This window comes from Salmo salar, chromosome ssa13, assembly GCF_905237065.1.
Source record: "Salmo salar chromosome ssa13, Ssal_v3.1, whole genome shotgun sequence".
Lineage (NCBI taxonomy): Eukaryota > Metazoa > Chordata > Actinopteri > Salmoniformes > Salmonidae > Salmo > Salmo salar.
Genome location: NC_059454.1, coordinates 78,276,934 through 78,291,646, shown reverse-complemented (window position 1 = coordinate 78,291,646; position 14,713 = coordinate 78,276,934). Strand labels below are relative to the sequence as shown.

The window sequence follows — 14,713 nt, the reverse complement described above, 5'->3', positions numbered from 1 at the left end:
TAACCTGTTATGGATAGGGGGCAGTATTTTCACGGCCGGATAAAAAAAACGTACCCGATTTAATCTGTTTATTACTCCTGCCCAGAAACTAGAATATGCATATAATTGTTTGATTTGGATAGAAAACACCCTAAAGTTTCTAAAACTGTTTGAATGGTGTCTGTGAGTATATCAGAACTCATATGGCAGGCCAAAACCTGAGAAGATTCCAAACAGATGTGCCCTCTGACCATTCCTTGGCCTTCTTTAGCCTCCATCTGATACCAAGGAGTGTTGTCCTGGATGTAGGATGGGATCTGTCCTGGATGTAGGATGGGATCTGTCCTGGATGTAGGATGGGATCTGTCCTGGATGTAGGATGGGATCTGTCCTGGATGTAGGATGGGATCTGTCCTGGATGTAGGATGGGATCTGTCCTGGATGTAGGATGGGATCTGTCCTGGATGTAGGATGGGATCTGTCCTGGATGTAGGATGGGATGTTTTATGCCTCGTGTTACTATTGTATTTGTATAATACAGTTAACTCTGCATCATTGGAAGCATCTCACGGTAAAGTCACCACCAGTTGTATTCGGCGCATGTGACATAACATTTGATTTGAGCAAAATGTTTGTCTGATTGTCCATGACCAGGCAAACATGAGTGCAAGCTGGGCAGGCACTAACATAGCCCACCCCACATAGCCATGCATGACATCACTGAGGAGGCATTTGGGTGAAACTAGAACAAACCAACACCATTGTACACACCAACCTGAAGGTGGCTGGAAAATCACTCATTTAATCATGAGGCTTGTCCTCTCCTCACACAGACCTGCTGTTGGGTTACCTACCCCTTGGCATAAGCTGGATTGGCGGGTTTTGGCACATTTCCGGCGAATCACTGCATTAAATATGGACATGTACGCCAACACTGCAGGGAAGCACACGCCACGAGACTTGACACAGAAGAGCGATAAAAGAAAGGAGAGAGTAAATCGAGGATGTAACGGAAGTGAGTAAAGAGCAGGAAAGAGACTTGAAAGACAACGAAAGATGGATGATATGAGAGAGAGATAGCGAGCAAGACAAAACAGTTAGGGTCACGGCTGACGCCACAGTGTGACATACTTATTTATCCGGTGGGTGTCCTTGTCCAAGTTCACTTTGCCACGGCAGCATAATGAGAGAGAGCGAGAGAGGGGAAACAGAGAGAAGAGCGAGAGAGAGAGATCGGGGGAAACAAAGGGAGAGGGATGAAAAAGAGGGAGCATGATTCTGAGTGATGCTCCCAGCCAGGTGATTGACTCTGCGGGTGCTGTGGGAAGACGCAGACAGACTGCCACAAGGCAAAAGTAAGTCACTCCTCACCCACCATCAAACCTCTCCTCATCCATTACCACCACAAACCTGTCTCTCCCACTCCACTGTCACAATGACATGAAAGCCCCTACCTAGATCTTAAATGGCACTACAGTGGAGCATGCTCTGCATACTTCTGTTATGTAAGACTGGGAAGCCGACAAGAAATGTAGACTGACACATCCGTATGCAGCTCGATCATTTATTAATAAGGGCTGAGCCAAGCAGCTCCTGGTTCCAGATACATTGGCGTGGCTGGATCAAATGGATATCCACTACAGCCTGACTGGCAGACAGTGAAATAGCAGTAGTGCACTGTGTGGAACAGGGCTTAACATTAGCAGCACAGACTCCATAGAGAAAGTAAATCTCAGAAGGGGTTTTCAGTTAGTGACAGTTGGTAAAAAAAAAAATCTGTAATCGGTTTACAAGAAATCTGCAAGTTCAGTTGACATTGTTGGTGTTATCGTTGCAACTTCCGCTTCAGCTCTCTAGAAGCTGCAGTAGCGCTGCAGTAGCGCTACACTGTGGCCACGACTGCGGTCCTGTCTTCTCTCACCAGGAATCAGTGACCTTAAACTCAAAATAAATGCCTTTCACAAAGCTGGAGCCTAGCGGCTTGAATGAGCATCCAAGTCACAATCAACTGCACTCTCCCCCTGGCTTAATCAAAGCTTATGTTACGACTACTAGGCTAAACCACAAATCAGACACTTTCCCCGACACCATGTTAATCATCAAATCAAGCTTTATTTATACTGCACATTTCAGACAGGGAATGTAACGCAACGTGCTTTACAGGAAAAAAAATCTAAATAAAAGCTGAAATATTTCCTACACAACATACATAAGATTTTTTTAAAAACCAAAGAATGACAAACTGAACTAAAAAGCACCCTAAGGAAAAGCAAAGCTAAAAGTGTTTAAAGATCTCTTAAATATGTTCACAGTTTCAGCCCCCCTCGGGTTCTCTGGCTATTCCAGAGGCGGGGGGCATAATAACTAAAGGCTGCCTTTCCCTGCCTCGTGGTCCTAGGCTTTGGGATAGTTAAAAGGCCAGTGCCAGAGGACCTGAGGGACCTACTGGGTACATAACTTAAAACCATGTCTGACATGTATTGGGCTGCACAATCGTGGATTGATTTAAAAACAGAAAGAAGAATCTTAACTCACAGGCAGCCAGTGCAGAGAAATTAAAACCGGTATAATGTACAGCATTCTGTATGTTTTGAAGTTGACCAACGGCTTTCTTAAGCTCTCTCCTAACAAGAGGAAGCCCCTGCCCCATGAATTAATCTGCTAATTTAACCCGAGGTTAGCGTTTCCTCTTTTCCTTCGAGGGAACATGGACACCTTGCTCAGCACAAAAGCCCCCCGCGTTCTGCGGGAGTTAAAGGAAGGTCAAGGGTAGGATGTGCTGAGGCTTGCAGAGGCTTCAGCCCCAACCCTCTCTAGAACGCCACAACAGGAAGCAGGAGCCCATTGTCCCACGGACTGAAACAACAGGCTGGACCTGTCTCCACGGCGACCATGTGACCACGGGACATTTGACCAGCACCAACCCAGGGGTGAGGAAAAAGGGTGCCCTGATGGATATAAGGGGAAAAAAGGAAGCGGAACGCAGAGTGGAATCCAGCCACTGGTCATGCCAGTTCTGCTGACTGAGGGTTGATTTACGGGTAGTTTCTTTTCCGTTTTGTGAAATGCTTTGCTGCTTTATTGTACAGTCGGGTGGCCTGCACTGAGGAATGTCAAGTGTTCAGCAAATCCATATGCTCACAAGCATGTCACAAGATATCAGCCGGTTACCAGGTGAGAGTTTAAAGTTGACCACACAAACCTTTTAAAGTTGATGTCTTATTAAAGAGAGCAGGGCAAGATGTTTCCATTCAAAAGAAATGTAAACTGGTGGGGTAAAATGTCATGTCTCATTTAAATGCCATTTGGCAAGGGTTATTGCCATGCTAAAATGCATAGACTTAAAGGTAGTAAGGAGAGGAGCACAGTCATGCACAATGTAGCTAGGTAGGAGGAGAAATGGAAGCGACCTTGAGGACATTTCATTTTCAGCTGAACTGGTTACATGGTTGTAACTTGTTCATGCTGCATTAACAGAGAGAATTATGTTTTATGCTCTGCTAGACAGCCCTAGTATGATAAAACCAGGCTACGTCATAGTGATGGTGGAAAACAAATCTATAAAGTTACAAATCAGGATATTTTTTGACAATATAGCCTATCAGATCGTTGACAATATCGCACAATAATGTATGCACTACTTGGCTGTAACTGCACCAAAACACCAGCATTTTTCCTTCATAGCTTGTTCTCCATCTTTTTAAATAGGGAGACAATTTGTTTTAAGCACTCATTTCCATGACTGATCAAAACTTGATTATCATGGCTCTCATCCCTCTGCAGCAGACATGTGTTGAGCAATATGTTGGGAACATCAAACCGCAACACACACACCTAATATTCCACAGATCTGACTTGCCCTTTCCCTCCTAAACAACCAGTAAACATTAGCCCGTTTCGAGTTTCATTTTCATGTCTTCTGCATCCATTTTGCTGTCACGTTCAGAGTTTGTTATAACTGATTTATTGATGTGATTATGATAGGTCAAGCCCTATTGGTCACATACATGTGATGCTTACATGTTTTACATAAAGAGAGCAAGGGTTGAGGGAATGTTTATCCTAAACAAATTAGGGATTTCAGTAACAGAACTTTTCAGTCAGAAACAAGAAAGAAACTAAATGGCTGAAATGTTGCAGCTTCAGCATGGACAGCGCAATAAACACTTTCTGTGGTGCCCTTCACTGCAGTAGGGAGGAGAGCGAGACAACGTGCGCCTGTCACACAGGCACTATCATCGGGCTCTTTGACTCATGTGTGTGTTTTAATTATTTAGTCAACCAGTGTGCTTAAAGCATCAGCCAAGCTAAGTGCATAAGTAGTTGTTTTTATTCAAACAAATAAGTTGTGTCTGTCTATATGGAAAAATACATTTAAACATTTCAACCAATAGATTGGTCGAAAGAACAGGACGTGCCTCATCAACCAAGATTTGTTTTTTAGTCGAGGACAGCCCTACAGCTCACGGATAGATCTTGCAATGAATGAAAAACGGAGCTGGAACATCAGCATGCACAATGCAAAGGTAAAAGAGAACCATGAGATTTTGAAAGACCTAGCTAATTAATGCTACCTAGGTAAACAGGAGTTGGCATTTCGTGGCAACGATGAGAGTGCCAGCTCATCAAACAGGCCCAGGGGAAACTATGTGGGATTACTACATGCCTTTGCTGAAAAGAAACAAGCTAGCAACCCATTTAGAGACCACCACTGTGTTTGCTTTATGCTCAAGGCCTATGGTGGAATTTAATGGAACTGGCACACTCTACGTGTTCTGCAGAACAAAGTGATGGATATGGGTTCCTCCCGTACCAGTATCAGCGGAACAATGAAAGCACTGGAACAGCAGCGACAATACTTTGATCATTTCTATGAGCGATTCGAGCAGAACTGCGAAACTGGTTGGAAACAGACAATCAGTAGAGTAGAGGGGGCGAATCTACTACAACATACTGGACAATGTCAATGTTCAGATGACAGACAGGTTTGACCTCTTTGGTGAACTTAATCTGGTTGACTTCGTGGACTGCAAAAAAATAAAAACAAGGTCACAGAAGATCGGCACCAGTACTTAGATTTCGTTAGGACTTAAGGCTCATTTTGTCAGATTGTACAGTTCACAAATGGTACGAGACAAATCACCTGGACAGCTCCTCGGCTTTTTGTTCCAGCATGACCTAACACAGACTATCCCCGAGGCAACAAAGTTACTGCAGCTGGTCCGCACCATACCAGCCACAAAAGCATCGGTTGAGAGGTCACTTTCTGTGCTGAAACGGATGAAGACAGAGCAGAAAACAGATTGATCAAGGATGACTCATCCTTTGCCATCATCTCCATCGCATCGAGACCAAGACACTTTTAAAACTGAGGGCCAACGGGGAGGAGTTCTACAGTTCAGTCACTGATGTCTTTTCCCAGAAGGACAGACAGACTTCGTTTACAAGTAAGTGTTTATTAACAGTAGCACCCTCTACTATTATTACATTACATCTGTATTGTGTAAGTATACATCTCAAATCAGTAGCGCTGCCTAGGCAGTGTGTGTGAACCGCCGTCTACAAGTAAGCCTAATCACTGGCATTTGGGTCGCTGTCTGTGGTGTTGAAAATTGCCTGTTCTTGCAGTTGCATGGGGCACAAGCTATTAGGGCATGTGAATGTGTGTCTAATGGTTACACTGCCTCCCTGCTGCTGTTTGATGGTTGGTTGTCAGTGCTCGACATTTGGGCTGCCCGGGAAACATCTGCAGAGCTCACCCGGCCAGTCATTCAAGCTTTCATATAGCCTGCTTGGGCCAGTACATTTTCAAACTCCAAAACATGTTTTTTAATTTTTTTTTAATCATTTCTATTTGTATTTAATACATCACAATCTTGAAGATGTCTGACACTTCAAACTTGTTATTAACCAGCATTTGATTTCCAAGCGAAGCCAAGAATGTCAAAGCCTTCACTCTCTGTCTGGAGTGAGCTCCACATCACTATGTCCTGGATACTAGTGACAGATATGTCTCAGCGGAGACGGGAAACCCGGCAATTCTGAGATTAACTTTGGCACACGCATTCCACAATCACAGAATAAAAATCCACCTTTTCAGTCTTTTTTCATATCAGTCATCCTACATAGCAATGGGTGGTCTCGTGTGGCTCAGTTTGGTAGAGCATGGTGTTTGCAACGCCAGGGTTGTGGGTTCGATTCCCACGGGGGACCAGTACGGAGAAAAAAAATGTATGAAATGTATGCATTCACTACTGTAAGTCGCTCTGGATAAGAGCGTCTGCTAAATGACTAAAAAAATAAAAATAAAAAAATATTAGCAAAGAAAGGTTTACGTAGGCCAAGGACTACATGTTGCTGCTTGCTTGTCAAGACAAACATTTACACAAAGCACAATCCTTTTTTTTATTTTTATAATGCAATTGTTGTCTATATAACATCAAATGTCGGGTGGCGAGAGCGTGCAACGCCTCATACAGCCAATTGCTGCATGGAACTAAATGTGTTCTAATAAGCCCAGTCACTGCCTAACATTCCTAAACTACAATAGTCTGCAATTATTGAAAAGAGCAGGATCCCAGCTTTCCAGTCATGTTTGACATATTTCTCAACTCCAACTTTTGCACAATTGACAGCGTTTTACAATCTGAGTGTCTGGATTTGAGTGCGAGTGTCTGTGTAAAATAATAATGCCTGGAAAAACAAGCAGTGCTCTTGTTACTTAGAGAGAGAAAAGTCCCAATCTATCACAGCCAGGGCTCACTAAACACCCACCTGTATAAAATAGTTGATATATAAAATTGCAAATTATGCAAGTGGCCCCGGATGAGTGAGGATAGGACAGGACACCAGCAGGGGGAGAGTAAATAAAGTGGATGGGAGGCTTTAACCTCTCTTGGGTAGAGGGCAGTATTTTGACGTCCGGATGAAAAGCGTGCCCGTAGTAAACTGCCTGCTACTCGGGCCCAGAAGGTAGGATATGCATATTATTAGTAGATTTGGATAGAAAACACTCTGAAGTTTCTAAAACGGTTTGAATGATGTCTGTGAGTATAACAGAACTCATATGGCAGGCAAAATACCTGAGAAAAAATCCAACCAGGAAGTGCGGAAATCTGAGGTTTGTAGTTTTTCAATTGATTGCCTTTCCAATATACAGTGTCTATGGGATCATTTTGCACTTCCTAAGGCTTCCACTAGATGTCAGTCTTTAGAACGTGGTTTCATGCTTCTACTGTGAATGGGGAGAGAATAAGAGCATATGGAGTCAGATGACTGAGAAAATGACATGAGCTCAGTGGCGCATGCTCCCGTGAGATACAGCTGTGTTCCTTTTCCTTTTTGAAGACAAAGGAATCATCCAGTTGGAATATTATGGAAGATTTATGATAAAAATATCATAAAGATTGATTCTATACATCGTTTGACATGTTTCTACTGTAATATAACTTTTTTGACTTTGTCTGAATTTACTGCGCGAGCACAGTGGATTTGGATTACTCGACTGAACGCGAACAAAAAGGAGGTATTTGGACATAAATATGGACTTTATCGAAACAAATGAACATTTATTGTGGAACTGGGATTCCTGGGAGTGCATTCCGATGAAGATCAAAGGTAAGTGAATATTTATAATGCCATTTCTGAGTTTTGTTGACTCCACAAAATGGCGGGTTTGGTTTTGTGACTGAGCGCTGTACTCAGATTATTGCAAAGTGTGCTTTCGCCGTAAAGCTTTTTTGAAATCTGACACAGCAGTTGCATTAAGGAGAAGTTTATCTATAATTCTGTGCATAACACTTGTATCTTTTATCAAAGTTTATGATGAATATTTCTGTAAATTGATGTGCTCATTCACCGGAGGTTTTGGAGGAAAAACATTTCTGAATATTACACGCCAATGTAAAATGGGGTTTTTGGATATAAATATGAACTTTATCGAGCAAAACATACATGTATTGTGTAACATGAAGTCCTATGAGTGCCATCTGATGAAGATCAAAGGTTAGTGACTAATTTTAGCTGTATTTCTGGTTTTTGTGATGCCTCTCCTTGCTTGGAAAATGGCTGTGTGGTTTTTCTTGTCTAGGTGCTGTCCTAACAATCTAATGCTATGCTTTCGCCGTAAAGACTTTTTGAAATCGGACATTGTGGTTGGATTAACGAGAAGATTATCTTTAAAATGGTGTATAATACTTGTATGTGTGAAAAAATTGAATTATGAGATTTGTGTTGTTTTGAATTTGGCGCTCTGCTATTTCACTGGCTGTTGGCGAGGTGGGACGCTACCGTCCCACATACCCTAGAGAAGTTAAAGCTGGAATCCTTAGTGGTGAAACAGCCATGTCCGTTTGTGATATTACAACAAAGTAATTACTGTAAACAAACACTTTTTTACTAACATAATTGCGCACGCAACAGAAGAGCACAATATATACCACAATTTTTTTGACCACGCTGCACGATGCTCCTCAGTTCCGCAACAAAAACAATAAGAATGGTGGTGGGGCGGCCAGTGGCTCCCTTTCCCCCTACTGCGGACTCCATCTTTAATGTCTTGGCCCAGTGGGAGATAAACAGCAGTGTCCCAGCCAGCAGCACTGCATTGAAGTTCACCATGGGTTTCCTTCAGCCTGTGGGGTCAGTACGGGTGAAGCCATGAGTGCTTTGAAGAATACTGCGAGATTCTGGTAATTGCCTATATCTGGCCATCTGTAGAAGTCATGGATCTGACGGAGTTTGGCTGGCTGGGTCTCTGACTATGCTGTTTTAGAACAGCAGTAGTTGGCCGGCTGTGTGAGAGAAACCATCCATCACCTGCCCACTGGAGCACCGTGACGTCACAGCGGCAGATATAGGGGGCTGACGTTAGAATAGTCAATGACTTCCTCAGATCATGTGACCACACTGCACCAATGGGCTCAGTAAGGCTTCGACTGTTTCCTGGGAGCTAGCTAGATCTCCTGGTGTGAAGCCTCATACCAACCAGCCCGTATACCTGACACTCAAGAGGGGCTGTGTGTGGACATAAACCTGACAGGGAGGTCAACAGATGATCACTGTTGGCCTCCGCTACACCTTTTAAAATGTAAATGGCTGACTGACACAAAGGAACCCTAGGCTCTTCATTACTAATTACAGCCCCTGTGAAATGCCCAGTTGAAGGACAATGTGGCACATACTGCATGATCCGCTGCTCATGCCCAGCTCCATACCATCTGTGAAACATGCATGAAAGCATATGCAGGTCATGCATAAGAGATAGTGGCTGGACTCCCCAAAGGTACGACACACAATGACCTTGATGTGCCAATGACACAGAAATCAGAGGGCACATACTTCAGTAATAACTTCTTATCACCCTAAACGTGTGTGCTGTGGGCAGCTGTTGTAAGACCACAGAAACAAATGAATGCAATTAATTGTGTGAATACAAAATCCTTATCTGGCTTTGCAGTGAACATGCTTTCATGTTGAGAATAACCTGACATGGCCTTGTGAATTCTACACACACACACACACACACGTAATTTCAGTCAAAAATCTATCATTCTGAGAAGTTATATTTCTCAGTCAGAATGCATGAGGTGGTGGATCTGTTGCACGACACCCCTGCCTTCCAGTGTCTGCAGATATAAATGACAACGCCAGCTGAGCTCAATGCACAGAACAGCCAGTACAGTATCTAACAGTACCACCTTCATCTACTGTAACACCCACTCCTGCAATTATGGACCTGTCAAGGACATCAGACTTTTCCCCCTCTATAAACTGTACATTGTAATTCCACAGACAAAAGGCCTTTACACAGGCTTGTCAACCTCAGACTTGATGTATGAATAACTCCAGAGCTATATTATTTAAAGTTGCTGAATCAAACGTAGCTTCAGTAGCCAACAGAACAGGTACAGTAGTGATATGGAGTGCTATTGCTGTGAGTGCACTGTACTGTGAAGGAGTAAAGGCTGGAGTGGATAATAGGTCTCATGATTGGGGCACTGCCTGTAGGGTTCATTTGTGTTGAAGTCACCATCCCTGTCTGGACTCTGCACACAAAAAAAAATCTAGAGGGCAGCCCTCCAATAACGTTAGCTCACAGTGACAGAGGGGGACAGAGGGGGAAATACTTTTTCCTCCCTTCACCATATGTGGTTAGCCATAATCGTCCTGAGAATAATAATTTTACACCACAGATTTAAATACTGAGAATAACAGTAACAATTCCACTCAGACAATACCCATGAGAATAGAGAAGATAAAGTAGAATCAATGTAATAGCAAAAACAGTACCTCTTCAGATGTAGAAAATAACCCACACAATTGCACAACAAAAGTGATGTAGTCTCAGTCACGAGCAGCGCTTGTGTCTATGGAAGTATTGTAGTAAGGTCAGTCTGACTGTGACAATCTATCCAGCTGTGCTTCTAATAACGGGTTGTGTGTGCGAGACATGCTGTAAAAACAAACAACGATGCATTATGTAGCAGCAAATAAACAATGCAAACCAAATGATTATTCCCAAGCCAAGATGTAGGCGGATCGCATGTCTTGTTCTGAATCTGAGGCTCCACAAAAACACCAAAGAGACTGATTTATTCACTAGCTAGGTCACAGATCTTGCAAGCCAAGTCTTGACACAATCCATCCTCTCCAAGGAGCATGAATGTTTTCCACTTCCTCAACCTGACCAACAGAGCTCAATAGTCACCATGACATGCATGTCAGGCTAAGGTATGATAATTGGAAAACCACAAACACAGTTCTCCTTGGTTTTAATGGTCTCAGACATCACAAGGATCCCTAGTGGCGCAGCTGTCTAAGGCACTGTATCTCAGTGCAAGAGGCATCACTAGAGTCCCTAGTTCGAAATCCAGGGACTGGATTGGATTCGCACACTAATCCAAGCTGTATCACATCCGGCCTTGATTGGGAGTCCCATAGGGCGGTGCACATTTGGCCCAGCGTCATCCACCTCATTGTAAATAAATAATAATTTGTTCTGAACAGACTTGCCTAGTTAAATAAAAGGTTACATTTAAGTTAAAAAAAAAAAAACAACCCACATAGTTTTGTGGAGCATTTTAGTGCTTGAGGTGATCGTCCACTAAACATTAGCTACAGCCAACCTGCCCAAGAGTCTTATTTCAAAAAGAGAAAAGTAATTATAAAACGTGTCATCTGTGACATGGGAAATGTTTGGGAGGTATGCATTCATACAAACAAAAACAAAAATCACATAACAAAGCCAAGTCTGCTTTCGTGTGAAGGTGTGTCATGCACCTGCTGATGACATGCTCTCTCATAATATCAAGATGTGTGTACCTAGGTGGTAATGTCCATTCACTACCCCCAGCAAAGCACTAAAATGTATTAGCAATCAACATGAATGAAAGGAGATTGTTACTGTTTGGTTCGGAAAGACAAACGGTAACTATTGAGTACTGACTATCAGGCTTGGTGTTAGCTAGAGACCTCGCTCAGCTGGCTGAGCTAGATCAGCTTTTTCAAAACTGGGGCAAGAACAAGTGTACATGGAGGGTTGGCAATTCAAACTCAAATCGCTTGACAAGTCAGATGTGTGACGGGTTACAACGTTAGTTACGCTAGGTGGCTGGTTAAAGTTAACCAACTAATCTTTGATCCGGGTTGAATAGTCAGCAATTTAACTACCTAGCGATCGTTAGCTATAACGTTATATGCGGAAAAACACCAAACCACCCGGCAACGTAGTTTGCGATTGTTGGTGAATTGCTATTCCATTATTTCCTTAGCAATGTAGCTAACACTACGACACATACGTGAGTAGTTAGCTAGAGAGTTTGTTACAGGTTAGTTAGCTAACTAGATTTTATTTTAGTTTCTAACTTCAACAATAACAGCTTATCAGCCTACCAACAACCTCGCCATCCATGCCACCGGGTAAGATAACTAGGTAGAAACGATATCTAGCCAAATATTATAATCCATTGCTATTGTGTCAACTTCCCACGGAGCCGGTCGACGATATGTCATAAGCTAGCTAAGCTAACTCACATTATGTTGAGACGGAGCTATTTTTCATTCAGAGATCAGTGACGCTCGCTTAATTATCGTTTAATTTGATGTCCTAAAGAACAATGAATATGAGGCAAGTAATACATGATAGATTTTTCGAAATATTACCATTCATTCAACAGACAACATACCTGCAGGTGCTCCTGAAAGCGGATAGGCAGAATCTGAGCCATGACGGTTCCTCTGCTCTCCTCCCGATTCTCCAAGTAATGCTAACAAACTACGGCTTCTTCTCAGATCCTAGCCGGACAGCCAGGGAACGGCTAGTCTAAAGTCCAATTGGGTAGACTCGAAGTCTTGTATGAAAATGTAATGGTGATTTTATTCGTCCTTTTGCTGTTAACTTGCGCGCTTCCCCTGATGACGGACGGCTGCAGCTGCACTGAACACCCTGAACCTGCAATGGCGGTGGCAGCTGCTCAAGAGGAGAGAAACAATCCGGAAATGGCAGTGTACTTCAGTGGGGCGGACGAATATAGTTATTCATGTTTCAAAAAGTGTAATTTCTAATCATGATTAAACTGATGTAGGATATTCACCATTGAAACGTATTAATTGTTATACAATCCAGGAAAATTGACTAGTGTGTAAAGGCAGCATACCATTTGTGAGATAAGGATACATTGGTACTATTTCTTTGCGATTCGCCCTTTGATTTTTGCCACATCATTCGTCCTCGTGAATGCACGTCAGTTCCTACTTGCGTAGTGCGTAGGCTACTCCTGTTCCGCACCGGTGAAAGCTGTGGGTGAAAGGTTTTATTCGATTTACAATAAAAGCCCCAACAATAAAATCATGATCATGGAGTTTTGTATACCTCTTGAATTCACAGGTGAATTCAGGTGATAACAGGTGAAGCCACTACTAATAGACAATAAACAATTCATGTTTATCTTGTATGTGCAGCAAATATGAACAACTTTAATTCATTTGCCCTCAAAAGTCAAACAGGGCTTGCCACATAGCCACTTTCTGAGAACTGAATCATCCCACATTTCATCAAGACCTTTCGGGTCAAATATACATTTTTGATAAGTCAACACAGCTCCATCCTGTCCATTTCCCAAGCACTGGTAGTAGTAAATCTTTTGACAGAATGACACGTCAGCTGCTTACACAGCTAAATCTTGAGGTGAGTGTAATAGTTTCAGTTGAAATAAGTAATAACGACCTGTTTAAAATAGTTGTTGAACGATCTCTACTCAGAGTATTTGCACAATAGATCATCCAACTCAACAACAATCCAATTTCTCTTGGATCCTGGATCCAGATGTCTATCAACATCTTTATCATATCAGAGTGCTAATGCTGGGTCAGACATCCAAGTAGCCATTTTCTACTTTACATGGCCACAATCTGCATGGTAACTGAATGTAATAGGCTATAAATGCACAATAAAATAATGAGTGTTGGCAAAGCCTTCCTTGGGACTTGACAGTGAAGCTGACCTTTTAGCAGTAATGCCATTTCATCAAGAAGATGCAGCAGGCGTCTGAGCCATTACTTACTTGCTCAAGGATGCTGAGAAATTGGGTGGGCAGAGTTAGAGAGGAAATTGATCAGTCTGCAGTATAAACTGAGGAAGCAGATGCTGGCTAACCAATGAGTGGTCAAGAATAAGCTAATACAAAAACATTTATCCTTATTTTGTCCTCTTGTTAAAGAAGTTGAACAAGTCATCTTGATCAAGAATGGGTGGGTATTTCTGACCATTTGATATTTTGTAAACACATTGGTTCCTAAATCAGATCGAATAAAGACAAGAGGCACTGACAATGATCTTATCTGGATCCACCAGTAGGCTATTAGCGTTTGCACTTTAGAGTAAAAAGAGTTGTTTACAATTGGCTAGTCTGCAGATGAATTGAACTAGGCTGTCTGTAGTGACGCCTCAAGTACTGAGTGCCTTAGACCACTGCGCCACTCAGGAGCCCACACGCCTTGTGAATTACAGTTATTTCCGATAGAACTCAAACCCAATGCAAACCAATTACTGTTTTTGGACTTGAGCTGCAAGTTACACAACAAGAATATATTGCAAATCATGAAATTGAAAACCATGAAACATTTTATTGAATGACTCATGGCTGCATATGCATAATCCAATGTCAGTACAGCTGCAAACTATCTCTTCCTCCACCAGGTTTATTGACTCTTACAATATTGGGTGCCTAAATACTGTATATGAAAATGCTAATTCAACTTTAGTTTCAGCTTTCTTTCCATGAATACACAACATTTGTTTTCTCTCTCTCTCTCTCTCTTTCTCTCTGAGCACGTTGTGATACTGCATTCATATACTGGCCGCCTTACATTATGTAAGAAATTGATCAAAGTCAAGTTGTGGAAATGACAGGAAATTCTGTGTGATAATTCAGTATGTTAATTGATCACGCTACTTAACATGCAGAGTAGCATGACCCAAAATCCTAAGTCTAATTGAAAAAGCATCATTGTATAACTGTGCTACTTGAAGATGTCTCTAGGTTGGAAATATACACTCATTGTGATTCTTGTTTACTCCACAGTAGCCTATATGGCCCTCATCATCTTCACATACACATTCACAAGACTTTTACAAGTGATCTCTAACTATAATAGCTATAACAGTGCAATTATTATGAGTGGAAACAACTTTACAACTAAATGTGCTTCATTGTATAGTGCTGTTGCAATGTTG

General features: G+C 42.2%; 1 protein-coding gene across 2 annotated transcripts in view; it reads right to left on the bottom strand.

Moving 5' to 3' along the window:
- The window catches only part of LOC106567969 (clathrin heavy chain 1), a 68,602-nt gene extending 56,004 nt beyond the window's left edge, over window positions 1–12,598 (bottom strand). Inside the window, exon 1 of one of the 2 annotated variants that reach the window (XM_014137895.2) lies at window positions 12,165–12,598. In XM_014137895.2, coding sequence (XP_013993370.1) covers window positions 12,165–12,206 — 42 coding nt within the window. In that variant the 5' untranslated portion in view covers window positions 12,207–12,598. The remainder of the gene's footprint in view (window positions 1–12,164) is intronic. The other variant, XM_014137896.2, reaches the window with a different exon arrangement.
- Window positions 12,599–14,713: the final 2,115 nt, after the last annotated feature.